Source organism: Ustilago hordei (assembly GCF_900519145.1).
Source record: "Ustilago hordei strain Uho2 genome assembly, contig: UHO2_contig_14, whole genome shotgun sequence".
NCBI lineage: Eukaryota > Fungi > Basidiomycota > Ustilaginomycetes > Ustilaginales > Ustilaginaceae > Ustilago > Ustilago hordei.
In genome coordinates, this window is record NW_024545255.1 from 690,571 (window position 1) to 707,427 (window position 16,857).

The 16,857-nt window shown below is 51.6% G+C and overlaps 3 protein-coding genes across 3 annotated transcripts; 1 reads left to right on the forward strand and 2 right to left on the reverse strand.

The window, feature by feature from the left end:
- Window positions 1-153: 153 nt before the first annotated feature.
- On the reverse strand, window positions 154-1,344 carry UHO2_05694 (uncharacterized protein; the record flags this gene model as incomplete). Its single annotated transcript, XM_041554865.1, has 1 exon — window positions 154-1,344. One exon carries the CDS (start codon window positions 1,342-1,344, stop codon window positions 154-156), a length of 1,191 nt encoding a protein of 396 aa, XP_041410799.1.
- Window positions 1,345-2,621: 1,277 nt separating this feature from the next.
- On the forward strand, window positions 2,622-3,294 carry UHO2_05695 (uncharacterized protein; the record flags this gene model as incomplete). Its single annotated transcript, XM_041554866.1, has 2 exons — window positions 2,622-2,652; window positions 2,726-3,294. The coding sequence occupies 2 exons, from the start codon at window positions 2,622-2,624 to the stop codon at window positions 3,292-3,294; spliced, it is 600 nt and encodes a 199-aa protein (XP_041410800.1).
- A 136-nt stretch (window positions 3,295-3,430) lies between these two features.
- Window positions 3,431-4,726, reverse strand: UHO2_05696 (uncharacterized protein; the record flags this gene model as incomplete). Its single annotated transcript, XM_041554867.1, has 1 exon — window positions 3,431-4,726. One exon carries the CDS (start codon window positions 4,724-4,726, stop codon window positions 3,431-3,433), a length of 1,296 nt encoding a protein of 431 aa, XP_041410801.1.
- Window positions 4,727-16,857: the final 12,131 nt, after the last annotated feature.

Here is a 16,857-nt window from a genome sequence, read left to right on the forward strand (position 1 = left end):
TCTCAAACACTGGCTGCGCAGACTTGGCGGAGAAAATCATGAATCATTTGGCATTGCGGTATTGCAAGGCAGTGGGTATGCAGTATGAAGGTATGCAGTATGTGTAGTGCTTGCTCAGGTCGACAACGGTGGTGTGAAGGGGTCTGTCAACTGTCACAAGATCGGGCTTGTCTTCGAAGAAGCATCAATCTCTGTGTAGCGAGGTAGCTCATCAACCACAGATCGAGACAGGGCCTGTGGGTAGGCCAACGTCGTCGGCCAAGAGCAAGCGAATTTCTTGGGCTGGTCGCTAGTGTCACCATCCGAGCCATCATAGAATACGGTCAGGATAAGACGGTGCGAGAGGAGGATAGCAGCGTCGGAGCCAGGCAGCGTTGTTGGTTGCAAATCAGTGTCACTTGAAATGCTGAAGTCTGCTTCCAACACGTTGTTGTTGTCCAATGTCGACGCATCAGAAGACCTCTCGAGCTGCTTGGTGCGGCTCGAGTCGAACTCTTGCTGTTGCGACTGGGCTGGTGGGAGCTGGAGGTGAATGTAAGGTCTGGCATGAGTGCGTGTTGACGACGAAGAGGATCCGGATCGGGAACGGATACGAGTGTCTTGAACCACACTAAGCTCTACCTTCTGGATCCTCGATTTGGCCTCTGCGTCAGGCAGGCTGAGCAGAACTTTGGTGCTGCCCCCTAGCAACAAGGGTGAAGGGGATAGTGAAATGCAAGTGGATCCCAAGCCACCAGCGGACACATACTTGATCTTGGAGAATGCGCCAGGCTCGATTTGAGAAGCCTGGACCACGAGGAGAGGCTCTTCTGCGGTGATAGTCTTGGCCGGCAAAAGGGACCTTGACAAGAGAGTACTGGCAGATCGAATCTTGGCCTTGACCTGGGCCTTGTATTTCATGCGTCCGTAGAAGAGCTGGACGCTTGGTGACATGGTGGTCGGGTAGGGTAGGTTGGCTTGGAACTTGTAGGTCTTGCCTGGGCTAAGGATGAAATGTGGGGGAACAGGGATACGGACGTTGACATTGATGGGCCAACTTTGCTCGAACTGTCCACCTTCAAAGGAAAGTGACTCGGAGCCGACGAATTTGGCTGTGAGAGAGGTCAAAGTACTGCATGACGATTCTGAAGCTACTTCCAAGGTGATGTATGCAGTCAGTGACCTTTCAAGTGATGATGTGGACATAGATGGATGGAGTAGCAACGATGTCGACGAGGCACTGGAGCCAAGGCTGGATGCGAAATACTGAGGTGGAGCGTCAAGGACATTGTGCTGGCGGTGAAGCTGGTCGTCGGTAGCCGGCAAGACCAAGACAGAGTCGGACAAAGCTAAAGTTAAGAACATGTTGGCAAGTGGATGTAGCACGAAGTGGGATGCGTGGTATTACGACTTTGATGCGGACGTACGTTGATGTATTCTTATAGTTTTCAGGAGAGAAGAGGATGGTGGTGAGAAATGTCTACTGCGGGCCTGCGAGGTCGCTCTCACTGCACACTACTGTGATGCTTGAAGAGTGCAGAGCAGCCTCATCTGAACTGCAACAATGAGTGAAGCGAGTAAAGCGAGTAAAGCGGAGATGATGACTCGGGAAGCACACAAGTTGCAAGCACACCATACGAATCGAATACAATTGTCCGATGGGTGACCGTAGAGTGCTGGGCTCCAACGAGACGGCAACACGCTGACCAGGTCGGACCGGAAAGCACGAACCTTTCCCGACCGTTGGAAAGTAGACGACAGAAGGTCACTGAATGCGCATGCTACAGCTCTACAGTAACTAGTGCACTGAATGACAGCCAAATGCAAGCTTGACACAAGGAGCCTTGACGAAGGATGGCAGAGCCCCGCGGAGATACTGGAGAGATTGTCACACTGCATTCCAATGGAGAAGTGGTTGATTGCTGAGCATGACTCGGTTAAGAAGGCCGATGTTTTTTCCGATCAAGAGAGCGATATGTACTGCACAGCACAGCACAGCAGCATGGTAGCGGTGAAGCGAAGCAGTCTTGTTGCTGTACCCTGCAGCAGACACCATCATTGACAGCAGCGGCACAGAGTCCCCAAGTCTAGATCGTTTTCTCCGATCTTTCCGACGACAAGTTTTGCAACTCTACTGGTACTCACACCACGTTGCGACAGTAAAGCGAGAAATGGGACGGCTGCTGGCAAGAATCATGATCGCCGACGGATGGCCAGATCTGATAGTGGAATGACGAGATCGGTTACAACAGCCACATTGACCCAAAAGCAAGGTTTCGCCGATACAAAACTCCGAATTGTCCGATGGTGTCACCAACACTCGGGAGTCATGATCTCAATATGCAAAGTAGCGTCCTTCGAAGTTCGTTTCAGTTGTCTGTCGTCGTTGTTGTCTGGAGAAACTTCTGGACGAATCTCTGGAGGAAGGCCTACCTCCGCACACGCCTCCCTCTTCTCCCCACTTTTCCCTTCAATCTTCTTTACTTAACGCAAAACACCGACTGTCGATGGACGAAGACAGCAAATAAGACCCGAGCTTTGTTGTCTTGATGTCTTGACCACCTCCCATCCTTCGATCATCTTTTTTCTTTTTATATCATCATCATCCACAGAGCAGTTGACAGTAAGACCTAGATGCAATAATGACAGGTGTGTACGCTGCGGCTTGCAATGGTATCTGCGAGGAGGCAAGTACTTGTTGATGACAAACCTACGATCTCTTTGCTTCGGTCCTCCTACGTGACAGTCGAGACAGTATCGTCATCACCAGCGTTTGACGCGATCAGCTTCACCATCAGCGTTGCCAAGCCCTCAGACGCTGCTGACGTTGCAGCTCTGGGCGGGGGCGTCTTTTTCGAGTCATTCGCATGGTCGATGCCGGCGCAGGACATGGACAACTATCTCAAGAGCTCGTACAGTTCAGATGCCATTCGCGCCGAGATCCAAGACACGATAACATATCGATTCTACGTAGCACGTGATAGCAATGATCCCGGTCGCTTGCTGGGCTTCGTCCAGCTCAATCGCTTCTCGGATGAGCCATGTCTCAAGATCAAGCCGCCTGACACCATTGAATTACAGCGCATCTACACCGACTCGAAGGCACACGGACGAGGCGTGGGCACTGCATTGATGAAAACAGCATTGGACTATGCCATCGAGCAAGGCTACAAGGCAATGTGGCTCGGCGTGTGGGAACACAATCTCAAGGCACAAAAGTTCTACCAGCGCAACCACTTTGAAAAGGTCGGAGACCACGATTTCAAGATGGGAAGCTGTGTCCAGACGGACTGGATTCTCGAGCGCCACTTCTGAGCCCTGCTTTTGGCATCTCATTGGCATCGCATTGCACAATACACCTCAACTCTTCCGTCGCCTGACTTCATCTCACTACGCCTGCGTCATGCCCTGGATTGATGTTCGCAAAGCAAAAGTTTTTGGATTTCATTGGTTACTCGGGCTGTGCATCGGTCGAGCCCGCCATTCCACCCGGCGTCATGGTGGTCGCTAGACTTTGTAGTAAGGGTTCGTCATCCATCTGATAGGGCCTCGGCAAGGCTGCTTTGAATGCTTTCAGTTCGTTGTCGAGCTGCAGAATGGCCTGGTATGTCATGTCATGCTGGTCAGAGAAGAACAGGTCAAGGACCTTGTTGACAATGGCACTTAGGTCGTGTCGTACGCGTAGAACCGAGGGCAAGTCGAGTAAGGCTGAATCGGCTCTTCGCGATGTCGGCGCCGCTGGAGACTCTGTGTCGCAATAAGAGTCGTGGATCAAGGGCGCTTGACCCACAATGAGGCTCGAAATGCGATCTTCATAGTACAGATGCATCCAAGCTATGCGTCGCATTTGCGCCTCGGTGCTTTCATGTTGATGTTCTGGTAGGGCAGCACCAAGACGGTGTAGACCCAGCATCTGTGCCTCGCGGACTGCGCAGCCGAGTACAAGCCAGCTTTCCCTGCCCAGACGCTGTAGGATTGAGAATCGAGCTAGAAGGAGGTGCGAGAACACAATGAAGAGATCATGGCATTGTAGACTGGCGGCAAGCATGTTGCATTTGCGAGATTGATGGCTCATGTGCACGGCCTCAGCTGCAACACTCGCCTCGCTTCCGTACTGGCGCGGCAGTGATGAAAAGGTGAGGGCCAGCACGGAGAATAGGAGCGAGATGACCGACAGGTGATTGGGACCATCTTGTGCATATGAGACATCAGCATCGGCCCAGATGACATCGACCGCCGAGTTGACAGCGTCTCGAAACCACATTTCGTCCAAGGGAAACATGAGCGGATTGATGTCGCGAAAGAAGATGTCGAGCAGCGTGCTTGTCTCTTGCTGTGAAGGCAATGCTGAAGCAAGATTGCGGATCTCATCTCGTTGCAGACTTCCCTCGCGCACGAGACGTTCAAAATGGGCAGAAGGCGGATAGTTTTGCGTTGAGGAAGAGAACTCGAGCATTTCGCTGCCAACTTGAGCTCGGAAAGGTAGCGATGCAGCGGTGATGATACCTAGGTTGCTTTTCCTTCTTGGAGTCGAAGAGCCGTTGCGCCGCGAGCTTGGAGTAGATCCTGACGAGGCTGCATTATTATGAGGCGATAAGCCTGACTGAGTTCCTGCATGTTCATGAGTATCTGGAGTGAAAGCGTTCGAAGAAGTAGGCAGCTCTTGGGGTCGATCAAAACAAGATCGACGAGGATCGTTACGGCTAGCTCGAACGAAACGAGACAGGAGTGCCTCAAGCCGACGCATGCGATCGTGAACATCTTGTGCGCTGCCATCATGCGGAACGCAGGCATCTGCTACACCGCGCTCGACGCATTTAGAGCATGGAATGTTGCGGTCACACTTATGCTTTCGACGATGACACTCCGCGAGCTGAACCTGATTCGCTTGCGTCTCTTGCGCTGCCCTAGCACTTCAAGTGCTTCCGCTTCAAGGCTCTCAAGACTTTCTGGTGGTTGGTGTGTTGCATGCTGGTTGGGGTCGGCATCGTATGAATCGGGAGCTGTGGACAATCGTGTGTCTTGAAGGTTGTGGAAGGTGCCACGGCTGGTGCTGCCCTGATCGTACATCGCACCCACGATTGTTGAGGGGCCAGCTCAAGATGAAGGAATCATCGGCGGTCTTCTGTTGCTAGCGCAGCAGGAACAAAGTCCTAAGGGAAGTTCGAGATTGGAATGCATTCGATGATGATGGTGCAGAAGCAAGTTCACGACAGCACGTCGGCAAATTGAAAGGTATAGTTGCTGAAATTGACGATCCAATGATGACGCTGAAGAGCGACGCAACGTCGACCAGATCGGAGATCAGGCAGAGCCGATCCGATGAGGTGGCAGATCTGACTGGAGATCAAGGATAACCAATCTCACTAGAGATTGGGGACAACAAAGTCCCACTTGTTGTCAGGCTGGATCATTAACCATAGCAACTCCCACATTCAGCATGTGCTGCTCACATGTATATATATATCTTGCAGAGAGCACTAGGCTCTTGCCACATCCCTTAGTCAATTGAGTATATGTTTCTGCCTTAATGGAGTAGTGACATTGTACTTAGACTATCCCCAATTGCCAGCTATCAGGACCAAAATGACTTCAGTTTCTAACAGGTTATGAGCCCAAAACCAAGTGCTACCTCATCCTCAAACTCACCTTCAACAATGTCTGAGATAGACTACTTGACATATGATGACTTCATTGACTCCATGCAGGATCTCCTTCCATGCCTGCCGACAATAGTCCAAAACCGTTTCAATCGGGTTATGACCAACGAATTCTATGGTGTCAGAGGTCTCGCACCTGAAACCTGATATCTGTAATAGAAACATGTCTATTACGAATCTTGTTGAGATATGTAACAATGTGTGATGTATTACTGTTCTTGTCAAGATATGTAATAGAGAAGCCCCTATGACTTTTCTTGCCCAAAGATGTAGTAGTTGTCAGGGGTCGCGTGCCTGAAACCTGGGTCTGCTCGTCGTTCAGCGACTATCAAGTTGTGCAACAGCTATCAACTTGGGTGATGACAGCTAGTGGTGTTTGATATGAATGATGTATGCTATTGCAGGTCTTGACTGACCACTGTGGACACTCCGTCCAGAGGTAGCTTGGCATGATCAATATCAATATGAAGGTTGTGGTGACACCAAGGTCTGGTGTGAGTGTTCTTGTTGGTGATGAGGTTGGTGGTGTTGATGATAAGGTTGGTGGCATCGACACGAGTGTCCAGTGTGTCGACTAGTGCTTGAGGTGATCCCCAGACCGCAGTGGACTACTGCCTTTGGTTCTATCTTAATCTGGACCACTGGTTTGCTATGAACCACCTTCGGACATCAGTGAGCAGTGATACAACACACGCGTGTCAGGGGTCTCGCGCCTGAAACCCAGGTCGGTCTGTCGAGATACTCAGTGACTATCAAACTGTGTGACAGCTATTGTCTTGGTATCGGTCTCAACAAGCTAGCTGCTTGGCAACTATTAAGTTGCACAATGACAGCAGGTGTCATTCATTGTATATACTATCATAGGTTTTGGCTGACCTCTGTGGACACTCTGTTCAGGGGTAGCTTGGCATGATCAATATCAATGCATAGGTTATGATGACACCAAGGGCTGGTGTGAGTGTTGATGATGATGAGGTTGATGGTGTTGGTGATAGGGTTAGGGTTAGGGTTAGGGTTACAAGGGTGTTCCTGGCGAGACCCTTGGAAACATGAAATCTGTACTAATGAGATATGTAGGGATACCCTAGGACTATGTGTATGCAAAGTCTCACGGTACCCTGTTCCGCGGTGGCTGAGATATGGGCCATCAAAGTTTGGTCACTAGGTTTGAACTTTGGTGAACCTAGGTAAACTTCAATGAACTGAGGTAAACTTTGATGAACCTAGGAAAACTTCAATGAACCTAGGTTAACATGAATGAACCTAGGTAAATGTTGATGAAGCCAGGCAAATGTTGGTGAAGCTAGGTAAACTTTGATGAAGCTAGGCAAACTTTGGTAAGCCTTGGTAAACCCCAGTACATCTATGTTCAATGTACCTCAACCTCTGTGAACCTTAGCAAACCCTAGCCCTAGCCCTAGCCCTAGCCGGTGTGTCTTGCTTGCGGGCAACGCACAATTGCGCTCTGCCAAATTCGAAATTCACGCGACTGCGTTGACCCCCAACGCACTCGAAATTTACACTGCTCAAGTGCCGCAACGCAAACAAATTTATTTTTGCTGGAGCAGCGCAAATTGAGCAACGCACAGCTGGAGCAACGCACTCACAGCTGGAGCAATGCACACTCTGCTGGAGCAACGCACACTCTGCTGGAGCAACGCAATCTGAGCAGCGCACAGCTCGAGAGCAACACACTGTTCGAGAGCAACGCACAGCTCAAGAGCAACACACAGCTGGAGCAACGCAATCTGAGAAGCGCAATCTCATCAGCGAACTGCTGGACAGCGCACACTCTGTCGGAGCAGCACAATTGAGAGCAGCGCAATTGAGAGGAGCGCAATTGAGAGGAGCGCTCACTCTGCTGGAGCAGCACAATCGACATGAGCGCAATCAAGACGAACGCAATCGACAGGAGCGCAATCGACAAAAGGGCAATCAACAGCAGCTCAATCGACAGGAGCACAATCAAGAGGAGTGCAAGCGACAGGAGCGAGCACTGTGCTGCAGCAGCGCAATCGAGAGGAGCGCAATCACGAGCAGAGCAGGAGAGAGGAGCACAATCGACAGTAGCGCAAGAGAGAGCAGAGCAGGAGAGAGCAGCGCAATCGACAGTAGCGCAAGAGAGAGCAGAGCGAGAGAGAGGAGCGCAATTGAGAGGAGTGCAATCGAGAGGAGAGCAACCGAGAGGAGCGCAATCGGGAGCAGAGCAGGAGAGAGGAGCGCAATCAAGAGGAGCGCAATTGACAGGAGAGCAATTGACAGGAGCTCATTCGACAAGAGCACAATCGACAGGAGCTCAATCGACTGGAGCGCTCACTCTGCTGCAGCAGCGCAATCGAGAGGAGCGCAACCAAGAGGAGCGCAACCAAGAGGACCACAATCGACAGGAGCTCACTCGAGAGCAGAGCAGGAGAGAGCAGCGCATTCGACAGGAGCACAATCGACAGGAGCTCATTGCAGAGGAGCGCAATCCACAGGAGCGCAATCGAGAGCAGAGCAAGACACAAAAGCGCAATTGAGAGCAGAGCAGGAGAGAGGAGCGCAATCGACAGTAGTGCAAGAGAGAGCAGAGCGAGAGAGAGGAGCGCAATTGAGAGGAGCGCAATCGACAGGAGTGCATTCGACAGGAGCTCGATCGAGAGCAGCGCACACTTTGCTGGAGCAGCACAATCAAGAGGAGTGCACTGCTGGACAGCGCTCACTCTGCTGGAGGAGCACAAGTCGAAGGAGCACAAGACTAACCATCATTTCAAACCCGATCTAACATTTGGAGCACGTTGACCGACATTTATTTTTGACATCAGATTCAATCTAACATTCTTGAGACGCGTCTAACATTTTGTGACCTCTATTTCGACCTCATATTTTCGTACCTTTTGTTAAATATGTGTTCTTTGTTTCGATCTAGTATTTTGCGCACATTACTGATACTTTGAAATTATTGTTTCGATCTAACCTTTTTGGCATGTGACCTGTGTTATGTAACCCCTTTTTGATCTAACATCTACCACACGTGACTGATATTTTCCTCGTGCCTCACAGCTAGCAGCACACTGCTGGACAGCGTAATTAAGAGGAGTGCACTGCTTGACAGTGCACACTCTGTCGCAGAAGCACAACTCAGAGCAGCGCAATCAAAAGCAGAGCAAGAGAGAGGAGCACAATCGACAGGAGCGCAGGAGAGAGCAGAGCAGCTGAGAGGAGCTCTATCAACAAGAGCACAATCGACAGGAGAGCAATCGACAGGAGCGCAGGATGGAGGAGGTCTATTGACAGGAGCACAATCGATAGGAGTGCAATCAACAGGATTACAATGGAGAGGAGCGCTAGAGAGAGAGAGCAGAACAAGAGAGAGGAGCTCAATCGACAGGAGCTCTCACTTTGCTGCAGCAGCGCAAATGAGAGGAGCTCAATCAAGAGGAGGGCTCACTCTGCTGCAGCAGCGCAATCGACAGGAGACCAATCAAGAGGAGCGCAATCAAGAGGATCACAATCAAGAAGAGCACAATCAAGAGGAGTGCTATCAAGAGAAGAGCAATCGACAGTAGTGCAATCGAAAGCAGAGCAATCGACTGGAGCGCAGGAGAGAGCAGCGCAATCGACAGGAGCTCATCAAGAGGAGCGCAATCGAGAGGGACGCATTCGAGAGCAGAGCATTCGACAGGAGCGCTCACTCTGCTGCAGCAGCGCAATCGAGAGGAGTGCAACCAAGAGGACCACAATCGACAGGAGCTCACTCGAGAGCAGAGCAGGAGAGAGCAGCGCATTCGACAGGAGCACAATCAACAGGAGCACAATCAACAGGAGCACAATCGACAGGAGCACAATCAAGACGAGTGCAATCGAGAGGAGCGCAATCGAGAGCAGCGCAATCGACAGGAGCGCAATTCGAAGCAGCTAACACTCTGCTGGAGCAGCGCAATCGAGTGCAGAGCAAGAGAGAGCAGAGCTATCAACAGGAGCGCAGGAGAGAGGAGCTCTACCGACAGGAGCGCAAGAGAGAGGAGTGCAATCGAGAGAAGAGCAGCAGAGAGTAGTGCAATCGACAGGAGCTCTATCGAAAGTAGAGCAGGAGAGAGGAGCGCAATCAACACGAGCGCAAGAGAGAGGATCGCAATCGACAGAAGAGTAGCAGAGAGGAGCTCTAGCGACAGGAGCATAAGCAACAGGAGCGCAATCGACAGGAGTTCTATCGACAGGAGCGCAATCGACAGGAGAGCAATTGACAGGAGAGCTAATTGACAGGAGCGCAATCGAGAGCAGAGCAGGAGAGAGGAGGTCTATTGACAGGAGCGCAGTCGACAGGAGTGCAATCGACAGGAGCTCAATCGACAGGAGAGCAATCGACCGGAGACCCATCGACAGGAGCGCAATCGACAGGAGAGCAATCTACAGGAGCGCAATCTACAGGAGCGCAATCGACAGGATCTCATTGGAGAGGAGCGCAATTGACAGGAGCGCAATCGAGTGAAGAGCAGCAGAGAGGAGCGCAATCAAGAGGAGCGCAATCAAGAGGATCACAATTAAGAGGAGCGCAATCAAGAGGAGCGCTATCAAGAGAAGAGCAATCGACAGTAGCACAATCGAAAGCAGAACAATCGACAGGAGCGCTGTAGAGAGGGGCGCAATCGAGAGCAGAGGAGGAGAGAGGAGCGCAATGGACAGGAGCTCAATCGACAGGAGCGCAACCAAGAGGAGCGCTATCGACAGGAGTGCAATCGACCGGAGCGCTCACTCTGCTGCAGTAGCGCAATCGACAGGAGCGCAATCGAGAGCAGAGCAGGAGAGAGGAGCGCAATCGAGAGAAGAGCAGGAGAGAGGAGCGCAATCGACAGGAGTGCTCACTCTGCTGCAGCAGCGCAATCAAAGCGAGTGCAATTAAGAGGATCGCAATCGACAGGAGGGCTCACTCTGCTGGAGAAGCACAATCGAAGGAGCAAACACTCTGCTAGAGCAGCGCAATTGACAGGAGTTAGAATCGAGCGCAATTAAGAGGAGCGCAATTGACAGGAGCGCAACTGAGATCAGAGCATTCGAGAGGAGCGCTCACTCTGCTGCAGCAGCGCAATCGAGAGGAGCGCAATCACGAGCAGAGCAAGAGAGAGTAGTGCATTCAAAAGGATCGCAAGAGAGAGTAGAACGATCGACAGGAGCGCAATCGAGAGCAGAGCAAGAGAGAGGAGCGCAATCGAAAAGAGTGCAATCAAGAGGAGCGCAATCGACAGGAGCGCAACTGAGATCAGAGCATCCGAGAGGAGCGCTCACTCTGCTGGAGCAGCGCAATCAAGAGCAGCGCAATCAAAAGGAACTCTATCGAGAGGAGCGCAATCAACAGGAGCTCATTGGAGAGGAGCGCAATGGAGAGGAGCGCAATCAAGAGAAGAGCAGCAAAGAGGAGCTCAATCGACAGGAGCGCAATCGAGAGGGGAGCAGGAGAGAGGAGCTATATCGACAGGAGCACAATCAAGACGAGTGCAATCGAGAGGAGCGCAATCGACAGGAGCGCAATCGACAGGAGCGCAATTCGAGCGCAATTAGGAGGAGCTCAATTGACCGGAGTGCAATCGACAGGAACTCGATCAAGAGCAGCGCAATCGAGAGAAGCACACACTCTGCTGGAGAAGCACAATTGACAGAAGCGCAATCAAGAGAAGAGCAGCAAAGAGGAGCTCAATCGACAGGAGCGCAATCGACAGGAGCGCAGGAGAGAGGAGCGCAATCAACATGAGCGCAAGAGAGAGGAGTACAATCAACAAGAGCACAATCGAGAGCAGCACAATTGAGAGGAGTACAATCGACAAGAGCGCAATCGAGAGCAGCACAATTGAGAGGAGTACAATTGACAAGAGTGCAATCGAGAACATCACAATTGAGAGGAGTACAATCGACAAGAGCGCAATCGACAGGAGCACAATCGACAGGAGCGCTCACTCTGCTGGAGCAGCACGATCGACAGGAGCTCAATTAAGACGAACGCAATTGACAGGAGCTCAATCGACTGGAGTGCTCACTCTGCTGCAGCAGCGCAATCTAGAGGAGCTCGATCGAGAGCAGCGCTCACTCTGCTGCAGCAGCGCAATCGACAGGAGACCAATCAAGAGGAGCGCAATCAAGAGGATCACAATCAAGAAGAGCGCAATCAAGAGGAGTGCTATCAAGAGAAGAGAAATCGACAGTAGTGCAATCGAAAGCAGAGCAATCGACAGGAGCGCAGGAGAGAGCAGTGCAATCGACAGGAGCTCATCAAGAGGAGCGCAATCGAGAGGGACGCATTCGAGAGCAGAGCATTTGACAGGAGCGCTCACTCTGCTGCAGCAGTGCAATCGAGAGGAGCACAACCAGGAGGACCACAATCGACAGGAGCTCACTTGAGAGCAGAGCAGGAGAGAGCAGCGCATTCGACAGGAGCGCAAGAGAGAGGAGTGCAAGAGAGAGGAGTGCAAGAGAGAGGAGTGCTCACTCTGCTGTAGCAGCGCAATCGACAGGAGCACAATCGAGAGCAGAGCAGGAGAGAGGAGCGCAATCGACAGGAGCTCAATCGACAGGAGCGCAACCAAGAGGAGCGCTATCGACAGGAGTGCAATCGACTGGAGCACTCACTCTGCTGCAGTAGTGCAATCGACAAGAGCTCGATCGACAAGAGTTCAATCAAGAGAAGTGCAATCGACAGAAGCTCAATCAAGAGGAGGGCAATCATGAGGAGCTGAATCGACAGGAGCACAATTGAGAGGAGTGCAATCGACAAAAGCACAGTTGACAGGATAGGGTAGGGTTCTAAGGGTGTCCGGCCGTGGGGCAGACACGTCTTGCGCTCCTCGAAGACAGTCCAATTTAATTTTGAAGATGGTCCATTTCAAAATTCAAGACGGTTCAATACAAAATTCAAGACAGTCCATTTTAAAATTCAAGATGGTCCATTACAATTTTGAAGACAGTCCATTACAGTTTTGAAGACGGTCCATTTCAAAATTCAAGACAGTCCAATACAAAGTTAGAGCGCAATCAAGAGCAGCGCAATCGACAGGAGCTCATTCAAGAGCAGAGCATTCGAAAGGAGCGCTCACTCTGCTGCAGCAGCGCAAGAGAGAGGAGCGCAATCGAGAGCAGAGCAAGAGAGTGGAGCGTAATTGACAGGAGCTCAATCGACAGGAGCTCAATCGACAGGAGCACAAGAGAGAGCAGAACGAGAGAGAGGAGCGCAATTAAGAGGAGCGCAAATCGACAGTAACGCAAAAGAGAGCAGAGCGAGAGAGAGGAGAGCAATCAACAGGAGCGCAACTAAGAGGAGCTCAATCAAGAGCAGAGCAAGAGAGAGGAGTGAAATTAAGATGAACGCAATCAACAGGAGAGGAAGAGAGAGGAGCGCAAGAGAGAGGAGCGCAATTGAGAGGAGTGCAATCGAGAGGAGCTCAATCGACAGGAGCGCAATTGACAGGAGCACAATCAAGAGGAGTGCAATCGAGAGAAGAGCAGCAGAGAGGAGCGCAATCAAGCGGAGCGCAATCAAGAGGAGTGCAATGGAGAGGAGCGCAAGAGAGAGCAGAACAGGAGAGAGGAGCTCAATCGACAGGAGGGCAATTGACAGAAGTGCAATCGACAGGAGCGCAAACAACATGAGTGCAATCGAGAGCAGAACAAGAGAGAGGAGCGCAATCGACAGGAGCGCTACTGAGAGCAGAGCAATCGACAGGACCGCTCATTCTGCTGGAGCAACACAATCGACAGGAGCGCAAACGAGAGGAGCGCAATTCGAAGCAGTGAACACTATGCTGGAGCAGCAGAATCGAGAGAAGAGCGAGAGAGAGGAGCTCTATCGACAGGAGCTCAATCAAGAGGAGGGCAATCGAGAGGAGCTCAATCGACAGGAGCGCAATCGAGAGCAGAGCAAGAGAGAGTAGCGCAATCAAGAGGAGCGCGAGAGAGAGCAGAACGATCGACAGGAGCGCAATCGAGAGCAGTGCAATTGAGAGGAGCTCACACTCTGCTGGAGCAGCACAATCTGGAGGAGCTCTATCGACAGGAGCGCTCACTCTGCTGGAGAAGCACAATCAAAGGAGCAAACACTCTGCTAGAGCAGCGCAATCGACAGGAGCGCAAATCGAGCGCAATTAAGAGGAGCGCAATTGACAGGAGTGCAATTGACAGGAGTGCAAGAGAGAGGAGCACAATCAAGAGGAGCTCAATGGAGAGCAGAGCAAGAGAGAGGAGCGCAATCGGGAGGAGCTCACTCGAGAGCAGAGCAATCAACAGGACTGCTCACTCTGCTGGAGCAGCACAATCCGGAGCAGCACAATCGACAGGAGCACAATCGAGAGCAGAACAAGAGAGAGGAGCGCAATCGACAGGAGCACAACTGAGAGCAGAGCAATCGACAGGACCGCTCACTCTGCTGAGCAGCACAATTGAGAGGAGCACAATTGACAGGAGCGCAATCAAGAGGAGCTCAATCGAGAGCAGAGCAATCGACAGGAGCGCAATTGACAGGAGCTCAATCGACAGGCACAGAATTGAGAGCAGAGCAGGAGAGAGGAGTGCAATCGACAGGAGCGCAAGAAAGAGGAGTGCAATCAACAGGAGCACAATCAAGAGCAGAGCAAGAGAGAGTAGCACAATCACGAGGAGCATGAGAGAGAGCAGAAAGAATGACAGGAGCACAATCGAGAGCAGCGCAATTTTGAGGAGTGCAATTTTGAGGAGCTCACACTCTGCTGGAGCAGCACAATCGAGGGTTAGGGTTACAAGGGTTAGGGTTACAAGGGTTAGGGTTACAAGGGTGTTCCCAGTGAGACCCTAGCCCTAGCCGGTGTGTCTTGCTTGCAGGCAACGCACAATTGCGCTCCGCCAAATTCGAAATTCACGCGACTGCGTTGACCCCCAACGCACTCGAAATTTACACTGCTCAAGTGCCGCAACGCAAACAAATTTATTTTTGCTGGAGCAGCGCAAATTGAGCAACGCACAGCTGGAGCAACGCACACTCTGCTGGAGCAACGCACACTCTGCTGGAGCAACGCAATCTGAGCAGCGCACAGCTCGAGAGCAACGCACTGTTCGAGAGCAACGCACAGCTCAAGAGCAACACACAGCTGGAGCAACGCAATCTGAGAAGCGCAATCTCATCAGCGAACTGCTGGACAGCGCACACTCTGTCAGAGCAGCACAATTGAGAGCAGCACAATTGAGAGGAGCGCAATCGAGAGGAGCGCTCACTCTGCTGGAGCAGCACAATCGACATGAGCGCAATCAAGACGAACGCAATCGACAGGAGCGCAATCGACAGGAGCACAATCAAAAGGAGCGCAATCGAGAGGAGCACAATCAACAGTAGCGCAAGAGAGAGCAGAGCAGGAGAGAGCAGCGCATTCGAAAGTAGCGCAAGAGAGAGCAGAGCGAGAGAGAGGAGCGTAATCGACAGGAGAGCAATCTAGAGACGAGCAGCAGAGAGGAGCGCAATCGACAGGAGTGCATTCGACAGGAGCTCATTGCAGAGGAGCGCAATCCACAGGAGCGCAATCGAGAGCAGAGCAAGAGACAAAAGCGCAATTGAGAGCAGAGCAGGAGAGAGGAGCGCAATCGACAGTAGTGCAAGAGAGAGCAGAGCGAGAGAGAGGAGCGCAATTGAGAGGAGCGCAATCGACAGGAGTGCATTCGACAGGAGCTCAATCAAGAGCAGCGCAATCGAGAGGAGCTCAATCGAGAGCAGAGCAATCGACAGTACCGCTCATTCTGCTGGAGCAGCACATTCCGGAGCAGTGCAATCGACAGGAGTGCAATCAACAGGACCACAATGGGCAGGAGCGCAATCGAAAACAGAGCAATCGAGAGGAGGTCACACTCTGCTGGAGCAGCACAATCTGGAGGAGCTCTATCGACAGGAGCGCTCACTCTGCTGGAGAAGCACAATCGAAGGAGCAAACACTCTGCTAGAGCAGCGCAATCGACAGGAACGCAAATCGAGCGCAATTAAGAGGAGCGCAATCGACAGGAGTGCAATCTATAGGAGCTCAATCAAGAGCTGCGCAATCGAGAGGAGCTCAATCGAGAGCAGAGCATTCGACAGGAGCACTCACTCTGCTGCAGCAGAGTAATCGACAGGAGCGCAATCAAGAGAAGAGCAATTGGCAGGAGCTCTATCGACAGGAGTGCAATCGACAGGAGCGCAATCAACAGGAGCGCAATTGACAGGAGCTGATTGGAGAGAAGCGCAATCCACAGGAGCGCAACCGAGAAACGAGCAGCAGAGAGGAGCGCAATTGACAGGAGTACTCACTCTGCTGCAGCAGCGCAATCGACAAGAGCTCGATCGACAGGAGTTCAATCAAGAGCAGCACAATCGACAGAAGCTCAATCAAGAGAAGAGCAATCGGCAGGAGCTCTATCGACAGGAGCACAATCGAAAGGAGCGCAATCGACAGGAGCACAATTGACAGGAGCGCAATTGACAGGAGCGCAATCTACAGGAACGCAATCGAGAGCAGAGCAGGAGAGAGGAGGTCTATCGACAGGAGCGGAATCGACAGGAGCTCAATCGACAGGAGAGCAATCGACAGGAGCCAAATCGAGAGCAGAGCAGGAGAGAGGAGGTCTATCGACTGGATCTCAATCGACAGGAGCACAATCAGGAGGAGTGCCATTAAGAGGAGTGAAATCGAGAGGAGCTCAATCGAGAGGAGCTCAATCGAGAGCAGAGCAGGAAAGAGGAGCGCAATCAAGAGGAGCGCTCACTCTGCAGCAGCAGCACAATCTAGAGGAGCTCGATCGAGAGCAGTGCACACTTTGCTGGAGCAGCACAATCAAGAGGAGCGCACTGCTGGACAGCGCTCACTCTGCTGGAGGAGCACAAGTCGAAGGAGCACAAGACTAACCGTCATTTCAAACCCGATCTAACATTTGGAGCACGTTGACCGACATTTATTTTTGACATCAGATTCAATCTAACATTCTTGAGATGTGTCTAGCATTTTGTGACCTCTATTTCGACCTCATATTTTCGCACCTTTTGTTAAATATGTGTTCTTTGTTTCGATCTAGTATTTTGCGCACATTACTGATACTTTGAAAACATTGTTTAGGGTTAGGGTTAGGGTTAGGGTTAGGGTTAGGGTTAGGGTTAGGGTTAGGGTTAGGGTTAGGGTTAGGGTTAGGGTTAGGGTTAGGGTTAGGGTTAGGGTTAGGGTTAGGGTTAGGGTTAGGGTTAGGGTTAGGGTTAGGGTTAGGG